At 36.8% G+C, this 13,007-nt stretch overlaps 1 protein-coding gene across 1 annotated transcript; it reads right to left on the reverse strand.

The window, feature by feature from the left end:
- Positions 1–402: 402 nt before the first annotated feature.
- On the reverse strand, positions 403–9,450 carry LOC106179605 (uncharacterized). The gene is made up of 5 exons (XM_013563318.3): positions 9,113–9,450; positions 5,490–5,609; positions 4,407–4,544; positions 3,279–3,379; positions 403–2,141 (listed from the first exon to the last, which is right to left on the reverse strand). The coding sequence occupies exons 1-5, from the start codon at positions 9,342–9,344 to the stop codon at positions 1,851–1,853; spliced, it is 882 nt and encodes a 293-aa protein (XP_013418772.1). The 5' UTR covers positions 9,345–9,450; the 3' UTR covers positions 403–1,850.
- Positions 9,451–13,007: the final 3,557 nt, after the last annotated feature.

A 13,007-nucleotide genomic window follows, 5' to 3' on the forward strand; every position in this document is an offset into this window, starting at 1 on the left:
CCTGATGACCAAAGGTCGAGTCTTTTTATAGCCAAGTGAAGAATATTTGTCTCAAGAACCACGGGGCCAAATAATCGGACGCATGCACTCCCATCTAATCTGATCAGTATTTGCTGTTGCATTGACCTATGGAATGCGTACTCGAAAGAGGGACACAGCCTTGAATACCCATATGGATTTTTGTTTAGAATATCATTCTCTACGGATGGAACAAATCAGTTCATGATAAACCCATAGTGAGGTATTAGTTCACTTTATTAGCGATCTTGTCATAAAATTGGTGCAATGTGATTTTTATTCGGTTGGGCTTCTACTGTTTTATCTCGGGATAAACTTAGTTTAATATTTGGCCTAAATAAAAGGTAAAGGTTTCAGCTCAAACAGACCATACAAACACACACATAACATGTTATACTTTATTTTCCTGTTTTTTTTTCTAAATAGTGTTACAGAAGAATATTGTCTCTACAAATTCATGGTACTATGAAAAATTCACGTGAAAAATTGTGCTACAACCTTTCTAGTATTTACATCTTGTTTACATGTCATAAGATACGAAAATAGCATCCATTCAAAGTAATAAATTGGTGGTTGGCCAACGACATATTCCATGTGTTTTACAAGTTTTTCATAGAACACATATTTAAAATCGATAGGAAAATAACTGTACATGCATCGTTTAATACCTGAAATGTTTATCCAGTTGTTTCGTCTTTATCTATTTTTAATTTTCTATCATAAAGTTAATGGCTAGAGTTCATGCTCGTGAACGTGCGAAAAAGAGAGCTACAGCGTGCTTTAACAGACATATTTCTCTAATAAATGCACTTTAATTGTGCCTAATACGCTGTCTTAACAGCTTTTAACAACTACTGAGCTTTAACTAACGGAAATCAAAAGAGCAGATCTAAAACTTGTAAAAATTCTTGGTACTGTATGCACCCCTGATTGAGTAAGAAAAACAAATACAATTACGTTAATTGGATATATACAAATATAAGTTAGTCTGCGATATATAGTCCTTTGAAACATTCATCGGCGTTTAATATTTAGTGGATGTACCCATAGATACGATTACAAATTGAAAATGAATTTGAATTTGAAGAAAAAAATCAAAATTCACAAATATCTTTTGTCGCTAAAGAAGTAACAAGTTGACTTGAAGTACATGCAGCTCCCTATATTTTTTCTGGTGAACATTTTATGGTAATTAATCTGATATAAGAATTTATAAAACTGTCTACGTGAATTACACGGTTTGATAGAGTAGATAAAAAGTAAGGCAAATCGTGTCGAATGCCCAATGTATCAGTCCTTGCGCACAAAGGTTGCATATTTTCCCAAAATGAATAATATTTTTCATTTAGGCTACACGAATGAGATGTATCTATTGTTTGTTATCAAAATTTAAGTGCCCTCTCAGAAAAAAATACAGGGAGGGGCATTATTGCAGCCTCTTATTAATACATATCAAATATTGCTTGGAACAGTTGACCTTTGCATGGCAACTGTTATTTTTCTCATCAAGGTCTTTAGTATCCTCCCTTCTACACAAACATTTACGCAAATTAGACATGAACAATTATAAAAAAAGAAATACATCGCTTGAGCGACAAACACATGGAAACTTCGCAAAATATGAAAAAAAAATTAAAAATCTGCCAGAATAGTGAAAACGCATGGATTTTTCCATCTTATCCTCAAACATTTTCTTTTCGACCAAAAAAATATCTTTTGGAAGCATTAAAAGAGAATGCAGTTTCCAAAGTTCATATCCTGCATCCATTACAATCTTGAAAATCTGCAATATCAAATACTCTCCAGTCGAATAGAAGTACGAGGTTGGTCAATCAATATCTTGTCCATCCCCACGTTCCTGGGTCACCACCTTTGGAGTAAGGATCTTCGTATCCGTAGGGTGGACGACCCGGGCCGTTGGCGTACGGATCCATGTAGTCATAAGCTCGATTGCGGCTCCTCATGCTGTATGTATCCAATGGGATCTTTTCATCTTTCAACTTCTGCTTGATCAACCAACTGGCGATGAGGTACAAGATGGCCGAAATAGCGCCTATTGCCATGCCAACCCAGCCCAAGATGTAAGACCAGCCGTAGCTGCGGACTGTATTTGTAAACAAATCCTGAAAGGGAAGGATGAGAGACAGCTGTGATATAAGACGTCATTTTTACCTCTTTTGAATCCCTTTCATGGGATTCCTATTACATAATGATGAGAATACCAATAACGAAATAAACTGTAAGACGTCATTTGTAACTCTTTTGTACCCTTTTAATAGGATTCCCATTTTTCATTAGTTTATGATAAGAATGACCATAATGAAATGTTGTAGCCACACCATTTCCTTGGTAAAAATTGTTTTATTATAGTATTAAGACCTGCGAGAGCATGTCACCGACCAGTGCTAGATCTTTCAGATACAGGATGGTTGCATGCATGCACAAAGGTCGTTTGTCATTTTGTGAATTTTCATGTTACCATAAACTACATTAAAACTATTTTGGATATTTTGCAATGACATAAGCATCGAAATAAACACTGGTGAAAATGTAAAGGCAATTACGTCCAAGAAAATTATAGTTCAGTTGTAAATCTTATTAAAATGACTTGAGTGTTATCAGCCAGATGTATCGCGTTTGTATTAACATATTCAGGTTTTTACGAGACGGGGCCATAAACAAATTTGACACACAGTAGGAACCAAAACTAGACCGGGATATGAGACAGGCCACCGTTATCAGCCTTTTCGATTATCTTTACACTTTCTCAGTTATGGAATGATACATAGTCTTAGATGCGGTCTACCCACATCTAGAAGTTCCTGTGTAATTATTTTGTATGCAACGTGACATAGATACCGTGGCGGTTTTCATGCATCGGTCCTTGTCCAAAATGTGATTTTTATCATTAAGGTCGTACATACATGCAACGAAAATTATATTTCCCGTGTGTGTGTGTGTGTGTGTGTGTGAGAGAGAGAGAGAGAGAGAGAGAGAAAGAGAGAGAGAGAGAGTTTGAAACTACGAAAAAAATTGACTGAATCGCTCTTTCATACATAGAGGTATATCAAAATTAAATTATTGGTTAAACTCCAACAATTGTGCCTCTATATGAGCAAAAACAACGATGAATCATTAGATCCCAGTCAAAATAGAATATCTTATTGTTCAAGAAGTCCCGTTAATTGTCTACCGACACGAAAAACAAGGAGCAATGGAATACCATCATGCGTCTGATAAGTGTCACAAATCGTACTTACCGAATGCCAATTCAGCGGGAAGGTGTTGTCTTCGCGGACCTTGTTCCTCTCGATGTATTCGGCACCATGGAAGAAAGCCATGCCAGCCGCGGTAAAGAAAGCTGCGATAAGAATGAAACACTTATATGTGTGCATGTTGTCAAATTTTTAAAGAGAATATAGTGGGTTGATATTTTTTAACAGACTGGATATTGATTTCATGTTTAATATTTGAATCCCTCAGCTTTATTTAAAACTAGTGAAATATAAATTATTAAAGTTAGGTAAGTTGATTAAAAGCAAACAGACGGTTCGTCTCTAATGCAGAGTCCCAGAAAAGGAACTACATTCAAAATAGGTCACATCCTGTTTTTAATAGGAATTTCGTGATAACAAAACCAGTCATCTTTGAATATCTCTTGATGCTGAAAATTAAAATTTTGTAAACTGTTGGCATCAAATTTTTTTCCTGCAATTAACACGTGTCCCCCAACTAAAAAACACAGAAGAGGTCTTTGTAAATCATTCTCAAATATCGTCAGTGTAATTCCATGACAGTGATAAATTAATAACATAATGGCGGCGAGAAAGGCTTAATTGAGTTTGGAAGATTAATTTCATAAAAGCTCTCGAATAAGTTACATTATCAAACGGATGCAGGAACAGTAATTTATCACGTATTGCTCAACATCGGAGAACGGAGCGCAGTTCCAGATTTAAAAACGCGCAAGATGATGAGGTTAAGTTAGTATAAATAGCGTCTCCAGTTCATGCTATTTTTTTTCTTTTCTTTTCTTTTTTTCTTTTTTTGTTTTTTTTTTTTTTTGGGGGGGGGGGGGGTTCACATTGTATACGATTTAAAATTGGTATATTATGTAAACATCACACCTGACAACCCCACCAAACCACTTCAGTTCAACGTAAACGAAAAGTAAATCAAAGAAAACAAAATATCAGGTAAAGAATTTTACCCATAAATTACCCCAAACCCATTAACTACGTCTTAGGAAATCTGGCAACTCATGGCAGTCTTAGTAGGGGCCATTAGGATCACAAAGGGTGCACCAGCTGCGAGAATGTAAGATGTAAGTGCAAGACACGAAAGAGAAAACAATGGCAATATATTTAGTGCCATGTCGCATATCGTACCTCCGATGAACACGACAACTGCGGCATATCTGGACGTCGTTGCTTTAGCTTTCCAGCAGCCGAAGGCTCCAACCACGCAGCCAATCAGGAGGAAGAAGAGGGCCGTGATAAGGAAACCCACATGACATCTCATTAAATCTGAAACAAAGCATAGAGTACATATAATATAATACAGGTGACTGGTCTGATTCTCCGCGAAAGGAGTTATCTGTTAAGATCACAATCTAAAATCGTGTTCTACATACCTATTGTTTTATATGGAAATAGCCACTGCACGTCCAGGCATGACAGCAACGATACTTACAGGTGGCTATTTTGTCCTCGAAACAACCTCATCAAAATGATTCAGACAAAAATAAACGTGAGACAGAAATGTGCATATATTTATTTCATGAGTCTTGTTTTTTTAAAAAATACTTTATTATTTAAAATAATTTAATCCATCTTTCGATGTTGCTGAACCAAACACTCACTGCATGAGACAACGAAACCAGGACGTTCTTTTCAAGTGACAAGGCAAATGCACAGACGGGTGACTAGCAAACATCGCTAAGCTCTAGTTTCCATATAAAGATTAAGCCCCACATTCACAATGTTGACAAGACATATACTCCTCCCTTTTCCTATCTAGGGCCACAGGTACACCACACGTATGTCGTTATATTACCGATGCAGGTAACAATAGCGCTGTACACACAAACAAGAGGGTCACGTCCCGACAGTGAAAAAAGAGATCGTGTCAGCTTCGGTTATCTCATTGTTGGCAGTTGAAAATATGCGGAATTTTGTTTATATCAATGAAAAAGGCCACCTCAGGAAACGAAACACCTGTAGCTAAGAATATTAAACGATAGCGACCTTTGTTGTAATTGTTAAGACCTATGATTAATTTTGCTTCATGTCATAGCTATAGAAACTTTCTGGTGTTCCTGACTTTCACTTCTTGTGTCTTCTTTGAAGTACGGAAATTTAAGCATAAAAATAAAAAGTTCTGTTGGTAAATGACCAAGGATCCCAAGAGGTTAAGATGAACAAGGCTGACATGTTAAAAATATATAATACAAGACACATGTATATACTTACGTATCCTCAGTCTGTAGTCGCTGGATTTTAAGTTAAAATTATCAGGCTCTGGGATATCATAATTCAGATAGAGACAGTTGCGGTCTATTCTCTGACTGTTATATGGCTCTGTCTCCAAAACTGTAAAAGAAAAATAATATAAGAATGAAATTACGCCTATTGCTTAAAAAGATTCGGGTAAATAATTTGATTATTCTTCAATGATCCTTCACATCATACATGTAATATTCACACATTCATATTTTTGGTGATTTCTATATTGAATTTAAGACCTAAGATTGGGTTTTACTTCAGAACACCCCACCCTTTACGATTGGGGGGGGGGGGGACTTGTTTTTAACAAACGAGGACACAAAAATATTGCATTTCATTAAACAATCCCCCCCCCCCCCCAGGATATACAGATTATGGTCTACCATTCATATAGACAACGATACGAGGAAATTATGCACTCAGTCTGTGTAAGATACCGCCGAAGAAGATAATATCTCAAATTTCCATTTCTTTTCCTCCAAATCAACACACTTTGCAGGTAGACAAAAGACATTCTCACCTCGTGCGAGCACTCAGCGTGACTCCCAGGTCAAAGAAGCGTTATTAACCTCTCTCTTGCTCTCTTTAATTTCGTATTATCTTTAAAGATCATCAAGGGGACGGTTAATGAAATCGACAATCTTTTCCTGAGCACAATTTAATCACCATGCAACTCTTATGCCGAAGCACTGACTACACACACGTGTCATTTTTACGGATAAGTAATTTTATAACCGATATTATCAGATAACGTATATATATATATATATATATATATATATATATATATATATATATATATATATATATATATATATATATATATATATATTTCTATGAAAATAAAACACACTCCATCGCAAATTTCGCTTCAAATTAAAGTTAATAAACCCTTTTCTTAACTTCTCAAACTATATATTCAAGAAAGGGCTAGACAGTTTTAGTGATGGTTCTGTTATAAGGCTTGTATAAGGATTCAAAATATATTGCTTTATTTTCATTTATTCTTTTTTCTCAAGTCTACGGGTGTCTACCAAAGGCATGCAATTCACCGTTAATTTGTATTCTTTGTTTTTATTTCGGTTATTAACGCCAAGTCATGCTGTACATAGGTCAACAAACACACACACACACACACACACACACACACAGATATAAACATTCCAGACAAGTGGCAAAGATTGGTTGGATTCATTAATATATGTTTACATTCATGAGTTTGTAAGTACCAGTAAAAGAAACATTAAATAGAAATCACGTTTGCTTTCATCCAATTTGATTCTGGTCGAAAACGCGAAAATTATAAATTTAGAACGCGTTCAAAACAGTTATCAATAAAAACAACATTACAATATACAGAAACAACTCTAAATGTAATTATGAGATGGGTGTGGCCGAAAGCAGGGGGAGGGGGTGATTCACCCGCATCATAAATGCGTGCTGACACAGTCGACATATTCTCCATTCCATCCATTGTGTTCCCTTGGTGAAAAATAATAGGATGTCCAACCCGAGTCAAAAGATAATCAGAGCGTTGCACAAGGGACGCGGATTACTGCAAAATGATACGGTTCTTAGACACCCAAAGTGGTCAGGAATCCATTCACTGCTGTTGGGGAACCCAAACCTGTCCGCTACTGTCATAACAGATCACTGGTAATAAAGAGACCCAAAATTGTTAAGTGGACACTCCTGGGTTACTCCCTAATACCCCGACATGTACACCTGACATTGTTAATACAAAGTACTCTGTACCGTTAAAGGGGTTTCTCAAGGTTATTGTTAGTCAAATGTTAAGGAATGTGCCTGTCATTTGATATGTCGCCTCGAGATGGGAGTTTGAGAGCCGCAAAACAATAGTTGCAAGCAGGTAATTTTTTTTTACAAAAAAAGTAAAATTTTATTTCATACCAATACTACAGCTACATCGTCAGTCAAAAAAACATTTCCATTACAAAACGTATTACAAAAATAAGTTGTGATGTATTCTAAAGGCTTAAATAGAACCGTTTCCTACCTTCAACTAAATGTTTTAATACTAAAGGATATTTCTTTTCCAAAGCATTATGTATGAAATTAATGCCGTCACGCAAAAATATTATAAAAGTGTAATTTACGTTTTGAAAATTTCTCATAAATTTCAAAGCTTTGAATTCCTTTGCTAGGTCAGGTTGTAAATAAACGGTCCTTCCTCACCTCAACCCCTATAATACAACTTGACAAACTATCCGTAACTAAAACTTTACATCAAAATGCAAATTCTCCATTCGCCGTCTTTAAAACGAAGAAGAAAATAATTACCAAAATAAAGTCTTATTTCGAACATTCAGAAACGGTTTACAAAAGATGGCTTACCCCCCCCCCCCCCCCTCCCACTAAATGTCACGGGGCTTATGCTGTACACGTTATCCATTATATTATGAGCCCCACAACCCATACATTATATTCCACAGTGTTTTATATATTCAAAATCTCAGCCTGCTTGCAGTGGTAATTCGCCAAATCATCCCCGTTTCGTGACGAGGCCACTTTACTGCTAGGTAATAACAGAGGCCTGTGCTCCGTGCCTAGCTCATGCCTGCCTATCAGCATTACCATATGCTGAAGATAAACTCAGAAGCGACCTGTTGTGAGCTGGTTTTCAACAAATATACCATACACATATAGATACAGTATATTCAACTGTATGTAAAATAGCATCTTGTCACACTGTTAGACTTCAACGTGCCAAATGTGAAAATCCCAATGTCGGTTAAAAAAAATCAATTATTGAAGTAGCGCGTAAGAGTTCAAATACTTGCGTAAGGTTTACTAACATACAACAGGTGCTTATCGTTGATCTTTCCATCCTTTAAACCTTCAATTAAGAAACTACTGACGTGACGTGCTGGTCAATATCATATTTATTTAACTTATATAGGACACCTACGTGACTGGACAGCAGTGTATAAGTTCTAAATGACGCATGACTCACGAAATAACTTGGGTGTGTCCATAAACTTATAATGAAGGCGTTCATAGTTTGTTATTGATGTTTTTTAAACTGAGGACAGATCTGCATTAGGTTAGTTTTGTCAATAAAGATTAACAAAAATGTGGAAAGAAAATTTCTCCCTCTTCTTTACTATACATAAACATTACTTAATCAATGTATAATACAAGAGATTTTAAGTACAACGATTCATATTTTAATATCTATTTGCACACCTTATTTCGCAATAATGCAGACAGGGAGAGAGAATTCAGTTTTCACTAGGATATATAATTATTACTTTTGTTAATTTCCGCGTATCCTCAATTGAACAAAAATAACGACAAGTTAATTTTATTTGCTTTTGATCGAGTAAACATCGATAACAATACATATAAGGACTCCATACCTACATGTATATACATGACCACTATGTTGCTACTGTTGCGTATTTCTACGCATGGGCGCGGTCAAGCCGGAAGTTGTAGGGTGGGGAAAAGAAGTGTGCAAAAAGTAGTGTTACTTTTCAATGACAAAAATAACTTTTATCAAGCACAACCTGTTTTATGTATAACATGTATCCTAAATCTCTCGACTTGCTTCTACTTTGAACACTTACACGTTGTTTCGTTCCCTTCGTAGCAGGTCCTGAAGAGCCCCCTGTGCCGACTGTGATACCATGGCAGTCTGTTTTTCTCACTGATAACTTGACTCGACGTAGATTGAGCTAAAGCAGATCTATCCACTGTATATTGCAACCAATTGTCCGTTGAAAACGATAAAGCCACAAAAAATAAAGAAACAACCGTGAAAAAGATGGCAAATGCTAAAAACGCTGTGGACGACGCCATGATCCCTCACACTATAACATTCCAGTCTCGTCCCCACTCACTTCACATATTGTATTGATTCATTGTGTTAAAGTGCGCCCCAGTGCGCACAAATGAAAGGATAGATTTACCTGCCTAGTGCCCGGATGCACCTAGATAGGTCTCGACCGACTGATAACTCATAGGCCCCCCAGGTAATTACTTTTCATACACGTACCGCACTGAGTGGTCCTGATATGAATCTCTTTATAACAATGGCGCTGTTCTTCTTAATGAATCAGTTGTAGAAGGCACACGTGGCCATTTTTCGTGCATCTGCCGAATGTGACTTGCTTATTATCTCTTTTCTTACGCAGTATTTTCGGTGCAAGTTGTACCTCTATTGGTCCTTACGCTAAACATTAGATAGAAAAGAGATGATGTAGTTAAAGTACCATGAAAAAATACACGTGTTGTAGTGTAAATACAAAAATTTCATTGGGAAAACTAGCTAATAATTAAACATTTGAGCTGGTTCACGAATAGCTTTGGACCTGGCCAGGTGAGAAAGGCGTTGTCCACAGACAAAGGCCTATGGGGCAAGGTGCCGCCTTAACTGGGGAACACTGGCTATTGTATTATAAATAGCTCGGTAGTATGAATCACAAATCTAGCAAGCTGAGAAGGCACAGCCACATTGTTCATTGACTGAGACCACGCCTACTTAACTACACACCGCCTGAATAAGGGGCGAGGGTTTAAAATTCCTCCTAAGTCATGTGAGTGTTCTCACCTTTGCATGACTGTCACATCTTGCATATTGAAAACAACTCGAATTCGAGATTATAACGCGTGTTATAATTAAGGCACGCAATAACTACCATTTCTTTGTAAGAAAACTCCCTTAATAGACCCCTCTCTTTAAATTCGATATATTTCATCATGAAAGATACATACCTACGGTGTACTAGTAGAGATGTTACATGTATGTGACCGCGGCGATATACGCTTTATTTGGATTTAGGGATGTTTTTCAGTGAAATAAGAGTACTTTTTCTCGGTATGCAAGTTAAAAATATTCGCTGATATCATCTCGCAGTAAATGCCTTGAACACCTCTCGAGATGTTCTGGCATATATCGCTCAGGTGACGGTGTATTATCTCACACATATCCATTTATTACTGCTACAATGAACTAACAATACTGCTACCCTTTTTTAACATCTTAATTTACTGTGCGAATTTCGTGTTCTCTTAAGACAGAAATATATGTGACCCAGAAATACCTGAAAAATATTGTATATTTTTTTGCCAAGTGGCATTCCCTTATAAAATACCATATTACAAGTACGTATTGTAAGCTGTTTTTTATTTGAAAATCAATTAGTTAACAAAAAATAAAAAGATTCCTCTGATTTGGGGTCGGTATGAGATTAAACAAAGTAGAATGAATTTAACAGCGTGCATTGTTGAAATTAGCTTGATAAAATCACAGGCGCGCCCATAATAGAACTGGAGAGGTCGAAGAAATGGGTTTTTTAACAATGCTTTGCTCAGCAAGTCTGCAAAGTAAAGCATGGTATTTATGGAATCAAATTATTGTTATGTCTTCTAGAAATTCCCATGTTGCTATGCATAATAATCATTTTATACATGTTAGCGACACGGCGATGGTTTTCATATTCTTGAAATGGTCACAATAATACCAGTATGAACTTGAATGAAAGGAGCACGTAAAGATGTTTTTGCAACCAGATGTGTTTTCTCTTATCAGGGATCTTCTATACTTTACCCTGCCGTTTGGTAGCCGCTCAGTCGAATTCGAATTACTCACAGTCAAAAAATTAAAACCACACGCGTAAAAATAGGAGAAAATATCGCTTATGTCCCTGCTGCACATGTATGTCTAACAATAGTGGGGCATGCATCAGGAATTTGTTATTTTTAGTGCATGCATTTTCTTTCTTTTGTCAACTTGTCCCTTTTAAGCGAATGAAAATTTAAAAAAACGCCAAGCTGTAAAGACTTTATTGTATAAACATGGCTGGTCTTTTTAACTTACAGTTGGCTTCAAGCGAAAAAATAAGACAAGATGAATTGAAATCATGTAATATGAAGACATCCGGTTCAAGGTCTTACAACCTTGAGGTAATTTTACACGCATACAGTGCGTTGTCTCTCCAAACTACAGCTATCAAAATGTGTCGGGAGGACTAGAGAGGAGCAACAATCGCAATTTGAATGCAGCTGGACGACTAAAAGCGAAACACACTCTAATAAAAACAGGAAATTAAATAGGATGACAGAAATGATTTTTATGGAAGCGCACTTAACTACTTTAAATTTAGAATGCTGTGGTCTCAAAGTAGCAGATCAGAAGTGTCCCTTTTTTCTACGTGTGATTCAATCATTAAACTATGAAATAATGAAAATGAAAGGCAAAAAGGGGTTCGGCTTTTCGGACACGAGATGGAGCACCCAGGAGAAGAGGGTAGTGGTCAGGCTCTGGAAATAACTACTATTCCCTTAATAGTTCGTCCAGATAGCAGATTCCTTGCATTCTCATACCTATGGGGATTATGTCTTAGTTATCCAAACATAAGTACGCATACAGGGGCGAAACCAAGATAATATAAGAAGGGTTTGGGGAACGAAAATCTCGGACCCAAGGACTAATTAGCCGGACGAAAACTATTGTTTCTTCAAAGTAACATCTCTGAACAAGAAAATGTATTCAACTGATAGTATTAGTGGATGCTTATAAATAAACCCGACAGTAATGGACTGGTTTTGGAACAAAGCTTGCCGACGCATTGCACATGTTCTTTTTTCACCGCTAGATGGTGCCCCAAGTTTGATATGTACACACTGAAAATTAGTTGTTTTTTTCAAGATATCCTGGGCCTGGTCTCAAGCAGAGGCTGCTTTGCATTAGTGAATTGCAACTCCGGATCCGTTCTTTTTAAGTCAGTCAATCTGCAAATTCACGTATGTTAATATTTGCTTATATTACTTATTGCACGTATATCTTACGATAAGAATACTGCTGACCTCATAATACTCTTGATAAATAAGTCATATTTATCGCTGCAAAGAAACTGAAGGTCTGTATAACAAAGGACCCTCCCTCCCTTACATTTCAGCAGGTTAGGTTAGCATCACTACTTTGGTTGAAATCTAAGAGGGAGCTTACGTGTACAAATTAAGGGGAACCCGACCCTCCATTACGGGGTGGGGATGGGGGTGGGGTGGGGTGGGGCTCTCTGGGACGTGCCGCCGCCTCGGTCTTAAACCTCTCCCCGATTTACACACTCGCATTGCAACGTCTCCACTGAATAGATTTATATAAGATTAACACTGTTGACATTTCCCAAGGTGATCAACTGTAGCTATCATTCATAATCTCCAAAGATGGTAAATAGTGTGCACAAAACAAAGATCCGAGGTCAGATCAATTAAATTGAACTTAATTTGAACCAGGAGAGGCAATGTTGCACGTGACTCATAGTTGTAAACAGATTGAGACAATTCACTCATCTGATCATGGCAAGCGCAGCAGGAAAACATTCGCCCTTTTACAAACATGGATGTGTTTAATAATGTCGCAATTAATTTTAGCCCTAATGTAAAAAGGCAGTTTGTTAAATAAAAACTTTGGGGCATAAACAGCAAAAGCCCTGTCTCCATAAAAAAAATAAAATTGTT

The sequence above is a fragment of the Lingula anatina genome, chromosome 2 (genome assembly GCF_051362555.1).
Source record: "Lingula anatina isolate TDL-2025a chromosome 2, LinAna3.0, whole genome shotgun sequence".
Taxonomy (NCBI): Eukaryota; Metazoa; Brachiopoda; class Lingulata; order Lingulida; family Lingulidae; genus Lingula; species Lingula anatina.